Genomic DNA, 21987 nt, shown 5'->3' with positions numbered 1-21987 from the left:
ACAAGGCAGAGTTCATCCCAGCCTATGCTACCCTCCAGTCCCTCGACTTCTTGGCGCTGACGGAAACATGGATTACCACTGAAAACACTGCTACTCCTACTGCTCTCTCCTCGTCTGACCATGTGTTCTCGCATACCCCGAGAGCATCTGGTCAGCGGGGTGGTGACACAGGAATCCTCATCTCTCCCAAGTGGACATTCTCAATTTTTCCCCTAACCCATCTGTCTATCTCCTCATTTGAATTCCATGCTGTCACAGTCACTAGCCCATTTAAGCTTAATATCCTTGTCATCTATCGCCCTCCAGGTTCCCTTGGAGAGTTCATCAATGAGCTTGACGCCTTGATAAGTTCCTTTCCTGAGGATGGCTCACCCCTCACAGTTTTGGGGGATTTCAACCTCCCTACGTCTACATTTGACTCATTTCTCTCTGCCTCCTTCTTTCCACTCCTCTCCTCTTTTGACCTCACCCTTTCACCGTCCCCCCCTACTCACAAGGCAGGCAATACGCTTGACCTCATCTTTACTAGATGCTGTTCTTCTACTAATCTCACTGCAACTCCCCTCCATGTCTCCGACCACTACTTTGTATCCTTTTCTCTCTCGCTCTCCTCCAACACTACTCACTCTGCCCCTACACAGATGGTAATGCGCCGCCGCAACCTTCGCTCTCTCTCTCCCGCTACTCTCTCCTCTTCCATCCTATCATCTCTTCCCTCTGCTCAATCCTTCTCCCTCCAATCTCCTGATTCTGCCTCCTCAACCCTCCTCTCCTCCCTTTCTGCATCCTTTGACTCTCTATGTCCCCTATCCTCCTGGCCAGCTCGGTCCTCCCCTCCAGCTCCGTGGCTTGATGACTCATTGCAAGCTCACAGAACAGAGCTCCGGGCAGCTGAGCGGAAATGGAAGAAAACTAGACTCCCTGCAGACCTGGCATCTTTTCACTCCCTCCTCTCTACATTTTCTTCATCTGTTTCTGCTGCTAAAGCCACTTTCTACCACTCTAAATTCCAAGCATCTGCCTCTAACCCTAGGAAGCTCTTTGCCACATTCTCCTCCCTGCTCAACCTGCCCGCTTGACCCTATCCCCTCCTCTCTTCTCCAGACCATCTCAGGTGACCTTCTCCCCTACCTCACCTCGCTGATCAACTCATCCTTGACCGCTGGCTATGTCCCTTCCGTCTTCAAGAGAGCGAGAGTTGCACCCCTTCTCAAAAAACCAACACTCGATCCCTCTGATGTCAACAACTACAGACCAGTTTCCCTTCTTTCTTTTCTTTCCAAAACTATTGAGCGTGCCGTCTTTAGCCAACTCTCTTGCTATCGCTCTCAGAATGACCTTCTTGATCCAAACCAGTCAGGTTTCAGGACTGGTCATTCAACTGAGACTGCTCTTCTCTGTGTCACGGAGGCTCTCCGCACTGCTAAAGCTAACTCTCTCTCCTCTGCTCTTGTCCTTATAGACCTGTCTGCTGCCTTTGATACTGTGAACCATCAGATCCTCCTTTCCACCCTCTCCGAGCTGGGCATCTCCGGCGCGGCTCACTCTTGGATTGCGTCCTACTTGACCGGTCGCTCCTACCAAGTGGCGTGGCGAGAAGCTGTCTCCGCACCACGTGCTCTCACCACTGGTGTCCCCCAGGGCTCAGTTCTAGGCCCTCTCCTATTCTCGCTATCCACCAAGTCACTTGGCTCTGTCATATCCTCACATGGCCTCTCCTATCATTGCTATGCTGACGATACACAACTAATCTTCTCCTTTCCCCCTTCTGATAACCAGGTGGCGAATCGCATCTCTGCATGTCTGGCAGACATATCAGTATGGATGACGGATCACCACCTCAAGCTGAACCTTGGCAAGACGGAGCTGCTCTTCCTCCCGGGGAAGGACTGCCCGTTCCATGATCTCGCCATCACGGTTGACAACTCCGTTGTGTCCTCCTCCCAGAGTGCGAAGAGCCTTGGCGTGACCCTGGACAACACCCTCTCGTTCTCCGCTAACATCAAGGCGGTGACCCGATCCTGTAGGTTCATGCTCTACAACATTCGGAGAGTACGACCCTGCCTTACACAGGAAGCGGCACAGGTCCTAATCCAGGCACTTGTCATCTCCCGTCTGGATTACTGCAACTCGCTGTTGGCTGGGCTCCCTGCCTGTGCCATTAAACCCCTACAACTCATCCAGAATGCCGCAGCCCGTCTGGTGTTCAACCTTCCCAAGTTCTCTCACGTCACCCCGCTCCTCTGCACACTCCACTGGCTTCCAGTTGAAGCTCGCATCTGTTACAAGACCATGGTGCTTGCCTATGGAGCTGTGAGGGGAACGGCACCTCCGTACCTTCAGGCTCTGATCAGTCCCTACACCCAAACGAGGGCATTGCGTTCATCCACCTCTGGCCTGCTGGCTCCCCTTCCTCTGCGGAAGCATAGTTCCCGCTCAGCCCAGTCAAAACTGTTCGCTGCTCTGGCACCCCAATGGTGGAACAAGCTCCCTCACGACGCCAGGGCAGCGGAGTCACTCACCACCTTCCAGAGACATTTGAAACCCCACCTCTTTAAGGAATACCTGGGATAGGATAAAGTAATTATTGATACATACTGGTGTTCTTAATGTTTTGTATACTCAGTGTATTTCTCATCTCCAACATGTAAAAACTGTGAGTCATAATCTACCAGTTCATTACTCTCGTTGATAATTGGCACTGGAGGGGTGTTTCAGCTAATTGCACAAAACGCACCACTTCAATCGGATAATGTTATACATTTAGACTTCAATGCTTTGCGTGAGTGTGTGCTCATAATCCCTTGTAAATAAATAAATCAAATCAACACTGAGTAAATGAGAAAAGGCTAAATAGGTCTTCGCATCCCCCCTGGTAAGAGAAACCAATCCAAAAGCGCTTAATTTACATGACTGAAACATTTGGTTCTCACATGCGCGTCAGGCCTAAATATAACCCCCATGTCTTTCCAGACACCGTTTCCAATAATACACTCGGAGACATCCTGTTCACATTGAAAGTTTTTTATCATTCGGGTGAAACGGCTGAGATTTACAATGCTCTGAGGCTGGCGTATTGTGAGGACTGATGTGGAGGGCATTGTTTTAATGTTACTGTGGCATTATGATGTTACTGTGGGTGACCCTCCTAGTCTGCAGTAGCACTAGGTTGGTCTTATTCTGGGATGTTTTGTTTTGTTTTCCTGTGTGAGAGAGAAACAATGGTTGCTTTGATGTCCGGGGGTGGGGGTTCCAACTTCCTGTTCCCTTGGCCTGCTGGGAGATAACAGAGAAAGCGACAGACGGCCATCCCTCTCAATGTTCATTTTTGAACACACACCCAAATAAATGCACGTACACCAAAACCATCACTCATACCTTGTTAAGCAATGCTGAATTAATTGAATCACCGACAGGCTAAATCTGTGCTCTCCCTCTCTTGGCTGTTCTGTGACTGTGCACGCTGAGACAGTTTATTACAATCTTAATGCTGTCATCTCCCATGTATGGAATATGACTTTCACATCCATCCTGACCAGTCACCCTCTATAGGCTTCTAGCGGCTGAAATAGTGGCTGAAATAAAACCTCCCAAGGACGTGTAGTCTACTCCAGGTAAATCCGTCCGTGCAAGATACTCTCTTTGTACTCCTCTTACAAGCGAACCCCTCTCGTCAGTTGTATGATGCTCAGCCAAGCGGAATAAACATGGCATCAGCTCCAAGTGTCGTTATGCAGGTTGCTGCACAAAGTATAGAAAAGACCAGCGCATTGTCTTCCCCCTCATCAGCTATCGACAAGGACTTGTAGCCCTTCCTGCTCGGACCTAGTGGCCTCATGGGTGGAATATTTTTCATAATTAATAAACATTATTATTATTACTTTTTTAACCCTCCGAAAATCCGGTGTTTCTATGTCAAACAGTTTTGTTATATTTCAGTCTTCTGTGATGTATATAAAGTGTAATATTGGGATGCAAACTCAAAATTGAATACATCTCAACTCTATATCTGACATGGTACAGGTGTCTTCTTTTTTTTAAGCCCATAACCATGTGTGTGAGGTGTATACTTTTGTTTCAAACTAGATTTGTTTATGACTACCAAGAAACACTCTGTGTGATCCTGATTTAGCCCACTACAGTAAAAGGTTTTAAACTGGCAGCCGTGTACCTAACATGGACACTACAGACATTATTCCTCCTGTCTTGTTATACTACCTGGGTGATATTTCATCAAGCAGGAATGCAGGCTAATGCTCAAAAAACACTATTGTGAAAAAACTCTACATTGTCGGTGTGATTGTCCTGTATAGGGTCCATTGTAGATAGAATGGACCAAGAGAGGACCATGCCTCTAATGCCCTACTTCTGCCTCAGCCACACTGTAGACTACATTACATATAACATGTATTATCTACCCTCAGGCTTAGGGTGGATCCATGGCCCCTGTGTCAGACGATGTCCCCCCCCCCCCCCGCTGTCTGTCTGCGTAAATGGGGCGGCACGCATCCACCCCCGGGGGCCCTTTCCCCCACAACGGAGCTGTTGAAGCTGGGCTTTATTCCCCCTGACAGGACAGGTCTACTCTGGTGCTAGTCCATATGTTCTACAACAGCCTCTCATCCTGGCGGTGACCCCTAAAACAGGCAGATCTCAGGACCTCCACTTCATACAAATGAATAAGAAAGTTGCATACACTAATTTCTTCTTGATGTGGATCTATTTGACCGAGCTTTTCGCTAAAGAGCCTTCATCAGGGTATGAACCTCCCCTTAAATATCCCTACTCTATCTATAGAGTATGTTTATGGCCAGTTCAAAAAACATATATTCCCGCAGATAAAATGAGAACCTGTGGTGCATTAGGGCATATGTGAGGTTTTCATATTTTTACTCTTCTCAAGCCTAACCAGGTACAGTAACGTACCCAAAAGGATAAAAACAGTTTAATATAATTACTTTACAGAAAAGCTTTGGGGAGCCAGAAAGACCTATTATTATCTACACGGCTGTCGAGGTGATTAAAAGCTGTTTTGGGCTGATTTACTCAAGAGATAAGAGGTTAAAATGAAGACTTTCACTGAATAATCCATCTTGCCCTTGGTGCCGGCTGAATACATCCCTTCCCTTACAGCACAACACAACCTCAGCAATTGCAGAGAGTGAGAGAGAGAGAGAGAGAGAGAGAGAAGGGGGGGGGGGGGGGGGTTCTAAACAGGGTTTGTATCACTTAACAATTACACTGATGGGAATTACTTAAGAAATCTATTTTAAGCCTTATCAGCATAATGCAAGGGTAAAATTAAATTGGTCTGTTATTGGGTTGGTCTTTATCTGTGATTGAAATGCACTCTATACAAAATCGTGTACTGCACACGAAGAAATACATTTTCATGTGCCTGTCACAAATTTCCAATAACCAATTTGTTTCTATTTCACAATAATCTGTGATCATCATCATTAAAGGCACCTTAGCTAATACTGTTAACTGAGACTTCGTTGACTTGAATAAATTAAAATTAAATTCATATACAGAAAGTATTCAGACCCCTTGACCTTTTCCACATGTTGTTATGTTACAGCCTTATTCTAAAATTGATTAAATAGTTTTTTCCCCTCATCAATCTACGCACAATACCCCATACTGACAAAGCAAAAACAGGTTTTTAGAAATGTTTGCAAATTTATAAAAGAAAATAAAACTGAAATATCACATTTACATTCGGTACCAGTCAAAAGTTTGGACACACCTACTCATTCCAGGGTTTTTCTTTATTTTTACTATTTTCTACATTGTAGAATAATAGTGAAGATATCAAAAGTATGAAATAACACATATGGAATCATGTAGTAACCAAAAAAGTGTTAAACAAATCAAAATATATTTTATATTTGAGATTCTTCAAATAGCCACCCTTTGTCTTGATGACAGCTTTGCACACTCATTGCATTCTCTCAACCAGCTTCACCTGGAATGCTTTTCCAACGGTCTTGAAGGAGTTCCCACATATGCTGAGCACTTGTTGGCTGCTTTTCCTTCACTCTGCAGTCCGACTCATCCCTAACCATCTCAATTGGGTTGAGGTTGAGGGATTGTGGAGGCCAGGTCATCTGATACAGCACTCCATCACTCTCCTTCTTGGTCAAATAGCCCTTACACAGCCTGGAGGTGTGTTGGGTCATTGTCCTGTTGAAAAACAAATGATAGTCCCACTAAGCCCAAACCAGATGGGATGGCGTATCGCTGCAGAATGCTGTGGTAGCCATGCTGGTTAAGTGTGCCTTGAATTCTAAATAAATCACAGACAGTGTCACCAGCAAAGCACCCCCACACCATAACACCTCCTCCTCCATGCTTTACGGTGGAAAATACAAATGCCGAGATCATCCGTTCACCCACACCGCGTCTCACAAAGCCATGGCGGTTGGAACCATAAATCACAAACTTGAACTCTGGGTTGCAATTTCTGAGGCTGGTAACTCTAATGAACATATCCTCTGCAGCAGAGGTAACTCAGGGTCTTCCATTCCTGTGGCGGTCTTCATGAGAGCCAGTTTCATCATAGCGCTTGATGTTTTTTTCGACTGCACTTGAAGAAACTTTAAAAGTTCTTGAAATTGTACGTATTGACTGACCTTCATGTCTTAAAGTAATGATGGACTGTTGTTTCTATTTGCTTATTTGAGCTGTTCTTGCCATAATATGGACTTGGTATTTTACCAAATAGGGCTATCTTCTGTATAAATAAAGAAACTACAAATAAAGAAAAACTCTTAAATGAGTAGGTGTGTCCAAACTTTTGACTGGTAGTGTAAGTATTCAGATCCTTTACTCAGCACTTTGTTGAAGCACCTTTGGCAGCGATTACAGCCTTGAGTCTTCTTGGGTTTGACGCTACAAGCTTGGCACACCTGTATTTGGGGAGTTTCTCCCATTCTTCTCTGCAGATCCTCTCAAGCTCTGTCAGGTTGGATAGGGAGCGTCGCTGCACAGCTATTTTCAGGTCTCTCAAGAGATGTTCGATCGGGTTCAAGTCCAGGCTCTGCCACTCAAAGACGTTCAGAGACTTGTCCCGAAGCCACTCCTGCATTATATTGGCTGTGTGCTTAGGGTCGTTGTCCTTTTGGAAGGTGAACCTTTGCCCCAGTCGGAGGTCCTGAGCACTCTGGAGCAGGTTTTCATCAAGGATCTCTCTGTACTTTGTTCCGTTCATCTTTCCCTCGATCCTGACTAGTCTCCCAGTCCCTGCTGCTGAAAAACATCCCCACAGCATGATGCTGCCAACACCATGCTTCACCATAGGGATGGTGCAAGGAAGGCCACCAAAAATGCTTCACCATAGGGAATGTGCAAGGAAGGCCACCAAAAATTCTGAAATTTCCACCCCCAACTATAACATTTTCCGTCTAGATAGAACTGCCAAAGGGGGTGGAGTTGCAATCTACTGTAGAGATAGCCTGCAGAGCTCTATCATACTATCCAGGTCTGTGCCCAAACAGTTTGAGCTTCTACTTCTAAAAATCCACCTTTCCAGAAATAAGTCTCTCACTGTTGCCGCTTGCTACAGACCCCCCTCAGCCCCCAGCTGTGCCCTGGACACCATATGTGAATTGATTGCCCCCCATTTATCCTCAGAGTTTGTACTGCTTGGTGACCTAAATTGGGATATGCTTAACACCCCGGCCATCCTACAATCCAAACTAGATGCCCTCAATCTCACACAAATTATCAACGAACCTACCAGGTACAACCCTAAATCCGTAAACATGGGTACCCTCATAGATATCATCCTGACTAACTTACCCTCTAAATACACCTCCGCTGTCTTCAACCAGGATCTCAGCGATCACTGCCTTATTGCCTGCGTCCATAACGGGTCCGCGGTCAAACGACCACCCCTCATCACTGTCAAACGCTCCCTAAAACACTTTAGCGAGCAGGCCTTCCTAATTGACCTGGCCCAGGTATCCTGGATGGATATAGATCTCATTCCGTCAGTAGAGGATGCCTGGTTGTTCTTTAAAAGTAATTTCCTCTCAATCTTAAATAAACATGCCCCATTCAAAAAATACAGAACTAAGAACAGATATAGCCCCTGGTTCTCCTCAGACTTGACTGCCCTTGACCAGCACAAAAACATCCTGTGGCGTACTGCATTAGCATCAAATAGCCCCCGCGATATGCAACTTTTCAGGGAAGTTAGGAACCAATATACACAAGCAGTCAGGAAAGCAAAGGCTAACTTTTTCAAACAGAAATTTGCATCCTGTAGCACTAACTCCAAAAAGTTTTGGGACACTGTAAAGTCCATGGAGAATAAGAGCACTTCCTCCCAGCTGCCCACTGCACTGAGGCTAGGAAACACTATCACCACCGATAAATCTACAATAATCGAGAATTTCAACAAGCATTTTTCTACGGCTGGCCATGCTTTCCACCTGGCTACCACTACCCCGGCCACCAACTCTGCACCCTCCGCTGCAACTTGCCCATGCCCCCCCCGCTTCTCCTTCACACAAATTCAGACAGCTGATGTTCTGAAAGAGCTGCAAAATCTGGACCCCTACAAATCAGCTGGGCTAGACAATCTGGACCCTTTCTTTCTAAAACTAGCCGCCGAAATTGTCGCAACCCCTATTACTAGCCTGTTCAACCTCTCTTTCGTAACGTCTGAGATCCCCAGAGATTGGAAAGCTGCCGTGGTCATCCCCCTCTTCAAAGGGGGTGACACTCTAGATCTAAACTGTTACAGACCTATATCCATCCTGCCCTGCCTTTCGAAAGTATTTGAAAGCCAAGTTAACAAACAGATCACCGACCATTTCGAATCCCACCGTACCTTCTCCGCTATGCAATCCGGTTTCCGAGCTGGTCATGGGTGCACTTCAGCCACGCTCAAGGTCCTAAATGATATTATAACCGCGATCGATAATAGACAGTACTGTGCAGCCGTCTTCATCGACCTGGCCAAGGCTTTTGACTCTGTCAACCACCGCATTCTTATTGGCAGACTAAATAGCCTTGGTTTCTCAAATGACTGCCTCGCCTGGTTCACCAACTACTTCTCAGATAGACTTCAATGTGTCAAATCGGAGGGCCTGTTGTCTGGACCTATGGCAGTCTCTATGGGGGTGCCACAGGGTTCAATTCTTGGGCCGACTCTTTTCTCTGTGTATATCAATGATGTCGCTCTTGCTGCTGGTGACTCTCAGATCCACCTCTACGCAGACGACACCATTTTGTATACATCTGGCCGATCATTGGACACTGTGTTAACAAACCTCCAAACGCGCTTCAATGCCATACAACACTCCTTCAGTAGCCTCCAACTGCTCTTAAACACTAGTAAAACTAAATGCATGCTCTTCAATCGAACGCTGCTGGCACCCGCCCAGCCGACTAGAATCACCACTCTCGACGGGTCTGACCTAGAGTATGTGGACAACTACAAATACCTAGGTGTCTGGTTAGACTGTAAACTCTCCTTCCAGACTCACATTAAGAATCTCCAATCCAAAGTTAAATCTATAATCGGCTTCCTATTTCGCAACAAAGCCTCCTTCACTCAAGCTGCCAAACATGCCCTCGTAAAACTGACTATCCTACCGATCCTTGACTTCGGCGATGTCATTTACAAAATAGCCTAAAAACACTCTACTCAGCAAATTGGATGTAGTCTATCACAGTGCCATCCGTTTTGTCACCAAAGCCCCATACACTACCCACCACTGTGACCTGTACGCTCTTGTTGGCTGGTCCTCACTAAATGTTTGTCGTCAAACCCACTGGCTCCAGGCCATCTATAAATCACTGCTAGGCAAATCCCCGCCTTATCTTAGCTCATTGGTCACCATAGCAGCACCCACCCGTAGTCTGCGCTCCAGCAGGTATATCTCACTGGTCATTCCCAAAGCCAACACCTCCTTTGGCCGCCATTCCTTCCAGTTCTCTGCTGCCAATGACTGGAAGGAATTGCAAAAATCTCTGAAGCTGGAGACTCTTATCTCCCTCACTAACTTTAAGCATCAGTTGTCAGAGCACCTTACCGATCACTGCACCTGTACACAGCCCATCTGAAATTAGCCCACCCAACTACCTCATCCCTATATTGTTATTTATTTTGCTCTTTTGCACCCCAGTATCTCTATTTGCACATAATCTCTTGCACATCTAGCATTCCAGTGTTAATACTAATTGTAATTACTTTGCACTATAGCCTATTTATTGCCTTACCTCCATAACTTGCTACATTTGCACACACTGTATATATATTTTCTGTTGTATTTTTTTGACTTTATGTTTTTTTTTTTACCCCATATGTAACTCTGTGTTGTTGTTTTTATCGCACTGCTTTGCTTTATCTTGGCCAGGTCGCAGTTGTAAATGAGAACTTTTTCTCAACTGGCTTACCTGGTTAAATAAAGGTTAAAAATAAATAAAAAAAAGAGTTTAATTTTGGTTTCATCAGACCAGAGAATCTTGTTTCTCATGGTCTGAATCCATTAAGTGCCTTTTGGAAAACTGCAAGCGGGCTATCATGTGCCTTTTACTGAGGAGTGGCTTCTGTCTGGCCACTCTACCATAAAGGCCTGATTGGTGGGGTGCTGCAGAGATGGTTGTCCTTCTGGAAGGTTCTCCCATCTCCACAGAGGAACTCTGGAGCTCTATCAGTGACCATTGGGTTCTTGGTCACCTCCCTGACCAAGGCCCTTCTCCAACGATTGCTCAGTTTGGCCGGGCAGCCAGCTCTAGGAAGAGTCTTGGTGGTTCCAAACTTATTCCATTTAAGAATGATGTAGGCCACTATGTACTTGGGGACCCTTAATGTTGCAAAACATAATTGGTACCCTTCCCCAGATCTGTGCCTCGACACAATCCGGTCTCGAAGCTCTAAAGACAATTCCTTCGGCCTCATGGCTTGGTTTTCGCTCTGACATGCACTGCCAACTGTAGGACCTTATATAGACAGGTGTGTACCTTTCCAAATCATGTCCAATCAATTGAATTTACCACATGTGGACTCCAATCAAGTCATAGACTGTTCTCTCTGCTACCGCACGGCAAGCGGTACCAGAGCGCCAAGTCTAGGTCCAAAAGGCTCCTTAACAGTTTCTACCCCCAAGCCATAAGACTGCTGAACAATTAATGAAATGGCCACCCGGACTATTTGCATTGACACCACCCCCCCTTTGTTTTTACACTGCTGCTACTCGCTGTTTATTATCTATGCATAGTCACTTTACCCCTGCCTACATGTACAAATTACCTCGACTTACCTGTACCCCCGCACATTGACTCTGTAATTTTATTGTGTTACTTTTTTAAATATTTTTTATATTTTATTGTATTTAGTAAATATTTTCTTAACTCTATTTTCTTAAAACTGCATTGTTGTATTCAGCGCATGTGACAAATACAATTTGGTTTGATTAATGAGCTCAGGCATCAGTAATCCAAATGAACACGACACCAGCACTCTATTATATCGAAGCTCTGATCATTGAGCTCAGTCATCAAGTGTGCCACTTCACTGGTACTTCTGTTAGTCGCCAGGTGTTTCTCAATTGTCTTAAAGTGGCTTCCTCTCCTCGTCTCCTTTCCTTAATCTTTGCTGATCTGAAAAGATAGTTAAGGTGAATAGCAATATGGAGGATGCTAGAACTGAATGACTTGGAAATCACTTTCACCTTTCCTGTTCTTTGATGTTATAATATATAATCATATACAGTATATGCCATTTACCAGCCATTTAGCAGCATGTTAGTGTAGTAAGTAGAGGAAAGGAGATGAGGTGAGGATGCCGCTTGCGACTATTGAGATGCACCCCTTGTGCAGCAGGAACACTTTGTGGTTGGGGGGATTATATAAAATAAATAAAAAGCAACTTGGCTGTATTTGATCAAATACCTAATTAGGTCAAAATCACATGCTTCGATGCAACACATAACTCGTTTTGCTTTCACTTGTTCAACTATTTTCATGCATAACATTCTGGAGCGTATCTTCTATAAAAGATACTCTGTTTCAGATCTCTGCCTTTTCACAGCTTTTCAGTTCTGGGTTGTCTCATAAAAGATTAGAGAGTTACATAAGTTTCCCTCATATCTCTTGTCTGCATGACAAATGACGTTGTCTCTGAGTCGATCAGACAAAAGAACATTGTCAACTCCTGTATGTGTTGTGTACAATGAAACATCCTCTTATCTTGTGTGTTTGAAATGCTACTAAGCTTTTGGGGCATTTCTCATATCCCTTAATGGCAGTAGTTGAAAATCCCTCATGTCATCATCACCATTCTCATAAAATGGATATTCATTGTTTGACTGTCTTTTTTTTGCCATTTATGAATGTGTTATTTAATGTGTTTCTATGGGCTACAGTAGTAAAGGCCAAATTCAATATTTTATCCCCCATTTTTTTTTTTTTTTTATGTACACCTAAATTCAAAAAGCTAAATGATCCATGTCTATCACTGGCTCATATGGTAGAGTAATGGTAACTGTAGACATGAAATAAAAATATATTATGGAAATACAATATTTGGTTTGGTTTTAAACTATAAGACACAGTACACCAGACAGACTCAGAAATGGGATACATCTTTGCATCATCACTTTCAATTGAGAAGTCAGATTACATAACATAATCTAATTATTCTAACTTAAAAAGAGATGTTAATTCAATATTAATATTTTATAGAGACATTTGCATTTAAAAGATGGAATTGGCATGACTGAACACAAGCCTTCCTCTACACTGCAATAATGCTTTGCAAGAGTGGATGCTTAAATATGAGTGATGAACTGGGAACTCAGTGTCACACAGGCTCATTTAAAAGAGCCAGGAATGGCTGATTCAATATTTTCTCATCCCCTGATATGTAATTGACCTCACAGTCTTCCTTGACCTCCGATTAAGCGGAGGTGAGCGCTGGAGCGAGTGACTCCTGGGTCTCATACCAACCCAGGACTGACTGTTAGTCACTCGGTATAAGACTAAAATATGACCAAAATGTAAATGCAAAGCACAATCTGTAAGATTTGAGAGTTTATTACAACTGTTTTACCCCATCATGACCCAAAACCTGACAAACATATGCATGCATACAGGGAGATACTGGAGAAACCAAGATCTTATAATACTTAGACACAGAGGAGCCAGTGGGAAAAGCATCCATTATTACAACTTGGTAGATTATGTCCCGAGACTCTGGAAGAGAAGCTTTACCCTGGAGGTCAAAGGCTAAGAAGCATTACTTTTTCCAAAAAGTTTGAGAGAGAGTGAAAGAGAGACTGAGAGAGCAAGAGAGTGAGTGAGAGTAGGAGAGAGAGAGAGAGAGAGAGAGAGAGAGAGAGAGAGAGAGAGACACACAAAAGGCAAGAACGGCCTTCTACACCATCAAAAGGAACATAAAATTTGACATACCAATTAGGATCTGGCTAGAAATAGTTTAATCAGTCATAGAACCCATTGCCCTTTATGGTTATGAGGTCTGGGGTCCGCTCACCAACCAAGAATTCACAAAATAGGACAAACACCAAATTGAGACTGCATGCAGAATTCCCAAGAAACTTGGTTTTATAAGAACCTTTGAGGTACTGACCCAAGGTTTGGAACCCGTGGGGGTGGTGCTGAAAAGAGTGAACCACCCCAACATATTGAGGAACACCTTCATACTGATGACCATGACAAAGTGTGTGCGCCAGTTTTCAAACATGCACAGCCATACAGAAACTTTTGTTTGTTTTCAGGCACAGTTCAACTATGATCTTTCTATTGGCCCCGTCACTTGAAATAATGACTTTGCAAAGACCTTGTGGGACATTCCACATAGGGAATATAGTCAGAACACTAAAGGCTTCTAGAGGCTATGGAGAGGTGTAGTATCATAATGAAATAGGTGGGCTTGGGTGAAACAAAGAATACATTCTATTAGTCTCCCCCACTGGGAGAGGAAATAGCTTTATGGCCCTGAAGGTCAGGGTTCATTTTCACCCAAAGTAGCCATAAAGCAAATGCTATAGGCTGTGTGTATAGGGTAGGACAAAGTGTGTTCTGTTTGCAGACTTAGAGGCTGTGTTTCGGCACACTCACCTACAGTGGGGAAAAAAGGTCTTTAGTCAGCCACCAATTGTGCAAGTTCTCCCACTTAAAAAGATGAGAGAGGCCTGTAATTTTCATCATAGGTACACGTCAACTATGACAGACAAATTGAGAGAGAAAAATCCAGAAAATCACATTGTAGGATTTTTTATGAATTTATTTGCAAATTATGGTGGAAAATAAGTATTTGGTCACCTACAAACAAGCAAGATTTCTGGCTCTCACAGACCTGTAACTTCTTCTTTAAGAGGCTCCTCTGTCCTCCACTCGTTACCTGTATTAATGGCACCTGTTTGAACTTGTTATCAGTATAAAAGACACCTGTCCACAACCTCAAACAGTCACACTCCAAACTCCACTATGGCCAAGACCAAAGAGCAGTCAAAGGACACCAGAAACAAAATTGTAGACCTGCACCAGGCTGGGAAGACTGAATCTGCAATAGGTAAGCAGCTTGGTTTGAAGAAATCAACTGTGGGAGCAATTATTAGGAAATGGAAGACATACAAGACCACTGATAATCTCCCTCGATCTGGGGCTCCACGCAAGATCTCACCCCGTGGGGTCAAAATGATCACAAGAACGGTGAGCAAAAATCCCAGAACCACACGGGGGGACCTAGTGAATGACCTGCAGAGAGCTGGGACCAAAGTAACAAAGCCTACCATCAGTAACACACTACGCCGCCAGGGACTCAAATCCTGCAGTGCCAGACGTGTCCCCCTGCGTAAGCCAGTACATGTCCAGGCCCGTCTGAAGTTTGCTAGAGTGCATTTGGATGATCCAGAAGAGGATTGGGAGAATGTCATATGGTCAGATGAAACCAAAATATAACTTTTTGGTAAAAACTCAACTTGTCGTGTTTGGAGGACAAAGAATGCTGAGTTGCATCCAAAGAACACCATACCTACTGTGAAGCATGGGGGTGGAAACATCATGCTTTGGGGCTGTTTTTCTGCAAAGGGACCAGGACGACTGATCCGTGTAAAGGAAAGAATGAATGGGGCCATGTATTGTAAGATTTTGAGTGAAAACCTCCTTCCATCAGCAAGGGCATTGAAGATGAAACGTGGCTGGGTCTTTCAGCATGACAATGATCCCAAACACACCGCCCGGGCAACGAAGGAGTGGCTTCGTAAGAAGCATTTCAAGGTCCTGGAGTGGCCTAGCCAGTCTCCAGATCTCAACCCCATAGAAAATCTTTGGAGGGAGTTGAAAGTCCGTGTTGCCCAGCGACAGCTCCAAAACATCACTGCTCTAGAGGAGATCTGCATGGAGGAATGGGCCAAAATACCAGCAACAGTGTGTGAAAACCTTGTGAAGACTTACAGAAAACGTTTGACCTGTGTCATTGCCAACAAAGGGTATATAACAAAGTATTGAGAAACTTTTGTTATTAACCAAATACTTATTTTCCACCATAATTTGCAAATAAATTCATTAAAAATCCTACAATGTGATTTTCTGGATATTTTTTCCTCATTTTGTCTGTCATAGTTGACGTGTACCTATGATGAAAATTACAGGCCTCTCTCATCTTTTTAAGAGGGAGAACTTGCACAATTGGTGGCTGACTAAATACTTTTTTTCCCCACTGTAGGTTGGAGTCATTAAAAGTCGTTTTTCAACCACTCCACAAATGTCTTTTTAACAAACTATAGTTTTGCCAAGTCGGTTAGGACATCTACTTTGTGCATGACACAAGTAATTTTTCCAACAATTGTTTACAGACAGATTATTTCACTTATAGTTCACTGTATCACAATTCCAGTGGGTCAGAAGTTTACATACGCTAAGTTGACTGTGCCTTTAAACAGCTTGGAAAATTCCAGAAAACAATGTCATGACTTTAGAAGCTTCTGATAGGCTAATTGACATAATTTGAGTCAATTAGAGGTGTACCTGTGGATGTATTTCAAGGCCTACCTTCAAAATCAGTGCCTCTTTGCTTGACATCATGGGAAAATCAAAAGAAATCAGCCAAGAACTCAGAAAAAAAATTGTAGACCTCCACAAGTCTGGTTCATCCTTGGGAGCAATTTCCAAACGCCTAAAGGTACCACGTTCATCTGTACAAACAATAGTACGCAAGTATAAACACCATGGGACCACGCAGCTGTCATACCGCTCAGGAAGGAGACGCATTCTGTCTCCTAGAGATGAATGTACTTTGGTTCGAAAAGTGCAAATCAATCCCAGAACAACAGCAAAGGACCTTGTGAAGATGCTGGAGGAAACAGGTACAAAAGTATCTATATCCACAGTAAAACGAGTCCTTTATCGACATAACCTGAAAGGCCGCTCAGCAAGGAAGAAGCCTCTGCTCCAAAACCGCCATAAAAAAGCCAGACTTCGGTTTGCAACTGCACATGGGGACAAAGAATGTCCTCTGGTCTGATGAATCAAAAATAGAACTGTTTGGCCATAATGACCATCGTTATGTTTGGAGGAAAAAGGGGTAGGCTTGCAAGCCGAAGAACACAATCCCAACCGTGAAGCATGGGGGGTGGCAGCATCATGCTGTGGGGGTGCTTTGCTGCAGGAGGGACTGGTGCACTTCACAAAATAGATGGCATCATGAGGAAGGAAAATTATGTGGATATATTGAAGCAACATCTCAAGACATCAGTCAGGAAGTTAAAGCTTGGTCGCAAATGGCTCTTCCAAATGGACAATGACCCCAAGCATACTTCCAAAGTTGTGGCAAAATGGCTTAAGGACAACAATGTCAAGGTATTGGTGTGGCCATCACAAAGCCCTGACCTCAATCCTATAGAAAATGTGTGGGCAGAACTGAAAATGTGTGTGTGAGCAAGGAGGCCTACAAACCTGACTCAGTTTCACCAGCTCTGTTTGGAGGAATGGGCCAAAATTCACCCAACTTATTGTGGGAAGCTTGTGGAAGGCTCCCTGAAACGTTTGACCCAAGTTAAACAATTTAAAGGCAATGCTACCAAATACTAATTGAGTGTATGTAAACTTCTCACCCACTGGGAATGTGATGAAGAAATAAAAGCTGAAATAAATCATTCTCTCTACTATTATTCTGACATTTCACATTCTTAAAATAAAGTGGTGATCCTAACTGACAGGGAATTTTTTACTAGGATTAAATGTCAGGTATTGTGAAAAACTGAGTTTAAATGTATTTGGCTAAGGTGTATGTAAACTTCCGACTTCAACTGTATATATATACAGTGAGTGAAAAAAGTATTGGATCCCCTGCTGATTTTGTACGTTTGCCCACTGACAAAGACATAATCAGTCTATCATTTTAATGGTAGGTTTATTTGAACAGTGAGAGACAGAATAACAACAAAAAAATCCAGAAAAAAACGCATGTCAAAAATGTTATAAATTGATTTGCATTTTAATGAGGGAAAAAAGTATTTGACCCCTCTGCAAAACATGACTTAGTAATTGGTGGCAAAACCCTTGTTGGCAATCACAGAGGTCAGACGTTTCTTGTAGTTGGCCACCAGGTTTGCACACATTTCAGGAGGGATTTTGTTCCACTCCTCTTTGCAGATCTTCTCCAAGTCATTAAGGTTTCGAGGCTGATGTTTGGCAACTCGAACCTTCAGCTCCCTCCACAGATTTTCTATGGGATTAAGGTCTGGAGACTGGCTAGGCCACTCCAGGACCTTAATGTGCCTCTTCTTGAGCCACTCCTTTGTTGCCTTGGCCGTGTGTTTTGGGTCATTGTCATGCTGGAATACCCATCCACGACCCATTTTCAATGCCCTGGCTGAGGGAAGGAGGTTCTCACCCAAGATTTGACGATACATGGCCCCGTCCATTGTCCCTTTGATGGGGTGAAGTTGTCCTGTCCCCTTAGCAGAAAAACATCCCCAAAGCATAATGTTTCCACCTCCATGTTTGACAGTGGGGATGGTGTTCTTGGGGTCATAGGCAGCATTCCTCCTCCTCCAAACACGGCGAGTTGAGTTGATGCCAAAGAGCTCCATTTTGGTCTCATCTGATGACAACACTTTCACCTAGTTCTCCTCTGAATCATTCAGATGTTCATTGACAAACTTAAGACGGCCCTGTATATGTGCTTTCTTGAGCAGGGGGACCTTGCGGGTGCTGCAGGATTACAGTCCTTCACGGCCTAGTGTGTTACCAATTGTTTTCTTGGTGACTATGGTCCCAGCTTCCTTGAGATCATTGACAAGATCCTCCCGTGTAGTTCTGGGCTGATTCCTCACCGTTCTCATGATCATTGCAACTCCACGAGGTGAGATCTTGCATGGAGCCCCAGGCCGAGGGGGATTGACAGTTAATTTGTGAATAATCACACCAACTGTTGTCACCTTCTCACCAAGCTGCTTGGCGATGGTCTTGTAGCCCATTCCAGCCTTGTGTAGGTCTACAATCTTGTCCCTGACATCCTTGGAGAGCTCTTTGGTCTTGGCCATGGTGGAGAGTTTGGAATCTGTTTGATTGATTGCTACTGTGGACAGGTGTCTTTTATACAGGTAACAAACTGAGATTAGGAGCACTCCCTTTAAGAGTGTGCTCCTAATCTCAGCTCGTTACCTGTATAAAAGACACCTGGGAGCCAGAAATCTTTCTGATTGAGAGGGGGTCAAATACTTATTTCCCTCATTAAAATGCAAATCAATTTATAACATTTTTGACATGCGTTTTTCTGGATTTTTTTTGTGTTATTCTATCTCTTACTGTTCAAATAAACCTACCATTAAAATTATAGAATGATCATTTCTTTGTCAGTGGGCAAACGTACAAAATCAGCAGGGGATCAAATACTTTTTTCCCTCACTGTATATATATATATATATATATATATATATATATATATATATATATATATATATATATATATATATATATATATATATATATATTTACCCCCTTTACTCCCCAATTTCGTCATATCCAATTGGTAGTTACAGTCTTGTCCCATCGCTGTAACTCCTGTACGGACTCAGGAGAGGCGAAGGTCGAGAGCCATGCATCCTCCGAAACACAACCCCGCCAAGCCGCACTGCTTCTTGACACAATGCATGCTTAACCCGGAAGCCAGCAGCACCAATGTGTCGGAGGAAACACTGTACACCTGGCGACTGCGTCAGCGTGCATGTGCCCGGCCCGCCACAGGAGTCGCTACAGCGCGATGGGACAAGGACATCCCGGCCGGCCAAAACCTCCCCTAACCCGGATGACGCTGGGCCAATTGTGCATCGCCTCATGGGTCTCCCGGTCGCGGCCGGCTGCGACACAGCCCTATATCGAACCAGGATCTGTAGTAATGCAGCTTGCACTGCGATGCAGAGCCTTAGACTGCTGCTTCATTCAGGAGGCCTCCCTGATCTGTTTCACCTGTCTTTGGGATTGTCTCCACCCCCCTCCAGGTGTCGCCCATCTTCCCCATTATCCCCAGTGTATTTATACCTGTGTTCTCTGTTTGTCTGTTGCCAGTTCGTTTTGTTTCGTCAAGCCTACCAGCGGTTTTCCCATTGCTCCTGTCTTTCTCAAGTTCCTGTTTTCTAGTTTTCCTGGTTTTGACCATTCTGCCTGCCCTAACCCGGAGCCTGGCTGCCATTCTGTACCTGGTCACACCACCCTGGATTATTGACCTCTGCCTGCCCTGACCCTGAGACTGCCTGCCATTCTGTACCTTTTGGACTCTGATCTGGATTACTGACCTCTGCCTGCTCTTGACCTGTCGTTTGCCTGCCCCCTGTTTTTGTAATAAACTTTTGTTACTTCAACACTGTCTGCATCTGGGTCTTCTCCTGAAACCTGAAAGATAAAGTGTCAGGCAGGGCCACCTCATTACGAGAGCGTGATTCCAAATCACCTCCACTATACATGCATTGCCCATTAATGCCCAATGCCCATGTGTCCATACTCTATGTCTACCACTTCATCAACTAAACACTTTAAGACCCCTGACAAGCCCTAAAACCAAAGCAAATAAATAGCTAAAGCAACAACTGTACTCACGCATTGCAGTAGGGCTTCTTATCATAGCCTTTGTAGTTCTTCATGTTGAGGGTCATTTTGCACACCTCACAGTGGAAGCATCCTTTATGCCAATTCTGGAAAAGAAAACACAAATTATATTTCAAGTCAGTTTGACCTTGTGCCGGTGCTCAAATCTGATAATTGTGAATCAATAATCGCCGTTATTAATTGGAGGCGTAGAGATTACTGATATTCCAGATTTCTATTATCACAACCAAGAGAAGTGGTTCTAACAAAAATGACCAGTTTGTGAATTAATAAGGCCCTCAAGAAGAAAGGTTTATTAATTTAAAAAAGGTTATCTATTTCAACTCATTCTGAGGAGATTACTGATTCTAAATTGAGTAAATCATTTTACTAAGAATATGTCTCTGGTGTATGTATAGGGTTCTGAGCTGTAGGCCTACAATAGGCCATGCATTTGGTTGCAGATATACCGGTGCTACGACTGTCCACTGGCTTTTCGGCCATGGATTTGTTTGGATGGGTGCCAGACAGTATTCAATGCCCATGATGTGTTCATGTGGATTGCATGTGTGTGATGTCCTCAGAAAGTGTGCCACATTGGTGCCAAAAAGCCATATGGCCAGGACCAGGGTTAGGGGTTTAGGTAATGGGTAGGCCTGCGGAAAAGTTGATAGTTTACAAAAGTGGTCAAGATAAAGGCTATATAGGGTTGGTCTTCGACAACTTTGACATAAGACGCTCACTCCTAAAGAACCTTACTATTATTAAACTGTAGTAGTAGTAGTAGTAGTAGTAGTAGTAGTAGTAGTAGTAGTAGTAGTAGTAGTAGTGGTAAAAGTAGTAGTAGTAGTAGTAGTAGTAGTAGCAGTAGTAGTGGTGGTAAACATAGTAGTAGTAGTAGCAGTAGCAGTAGTAGTAGTGGTAAACATAGTAGTAGTAGTAGCAGTAGCAGTAGCAGTAGTAGCAGTAGTAGTAGGGTAGTATAGACCTAGGTCTGATATAGACAAAAATAATGCAAAGTAGCTATTAATCGATCATTAACTAGTTGTAGGCCATATTCAACCATAAACCAGAATTCATATTTTGATCAAGTGCACAAAAAGGATGCGCAGGTAAAAAAGAAAGGATCACATGCAAGACAATGCCAGTCATTCCCTATTGTACAAATCTGAGAATATGTCCTTCAGGGGATAAAGGGTAAACTTGCAGTCTATTCCATCCCCTAGCCATGTCAATATGATGCATCCTCCTACACTCTTAGAAAAAAAGATGCTATCTAGAACCTAAAAGGGTTTCCAACTGTCCCCGTAGGAGATGGAAGCCCTTTTTCTTAGTATATACTACAATAGATAGGTTATTATAATACACTTACCATGAGAGTAACACAAGCTAACCAAAACCACACAAAAACAATAACTTTTTGTATAGTCAAATGTAGGCTATTCTGATAAGTTTGAATCAAAGTTTTAAAAATCCCCCAACAGACTCCTGAAAAATACAGCGCAGTCAATTCTGATATAGACGTCATCATAACAGTGCATTGAAATTGTGATCATCTCACCTTATCAAGGCAGTTGACTTTCTCCGTCGGATAGACAATTTTCCCACAGCGCGCACACGGAGGGTTCATTTTCAAATATGCGTCTTACTCCCCACGAGAATAAATCAAATGTTTTAGTGTGCAAGTCGTTCTTTGAAATCTGGTAACAGCTCTACTTCATATCCCGAGGTCAAGTCGGTAGAAATAAACAAAGTTGCGCGTCTCTCAGAGTTCGCACAGTCACTATCCTGTCCTGAGTGGATGCCGCATTAAAATTGCACAGACGTAAGCTGTGGCTGCTTGTGTGACACAGCACCTACCACGATCCAACTGTTTGATTCAGCGACACCGCCAAGCCAGGACCACATGATGTTCCTGCGTTC

At 43.8% G+C, this 21987-nt stretch overlaps 1 protein-coding gene across 1 annotated transcript in view; it reads right to left on the bottom strand.

Annotated features, from left to right (window-relative positions):
* Positions 1-21757, bottom strand: part of LOC311109402 (LIM zinc-binding domain-containing Nebulette-like) — a 113165-nt gene extending 91408 nt beyond the window's left edge. Inside the window, exons 1-2 of the mRNA XM_084152264.1 lie at positions 21626-21757; positions 20077-20171 (exon numbers count right to left, since the gene is read on the bottom strand). Coding sequence (XP_084008390.1) covers positions 20077-20171; positions 21626-21694 — 164 coding nt within the window. The 5' untranslated portion in view covers positions 21695-21757. The remainder of the gene's footprint in view (positions 1-20076; positions 20172-21625) is intronic.
* Between the last annotated feature and the right edge of the window lie 230 nt (positions 21758-21987).

Source organism: Coregonus lavaretus (genome assembly GCF_964263955.1).
Source record: "Coregonus lavaretus genome assembly, chromosome: 34".
NCBI lineage: Eukaryota > Metazoa > Chordata > Actinopteri > Salmoniformes > Salmonidae > Coregonus > Coregonus lavaretus.
Note: the sequence above shows the minus strand (reverse complement) of the source record. Positions and strands in the feature narration are given on the sequence as shown.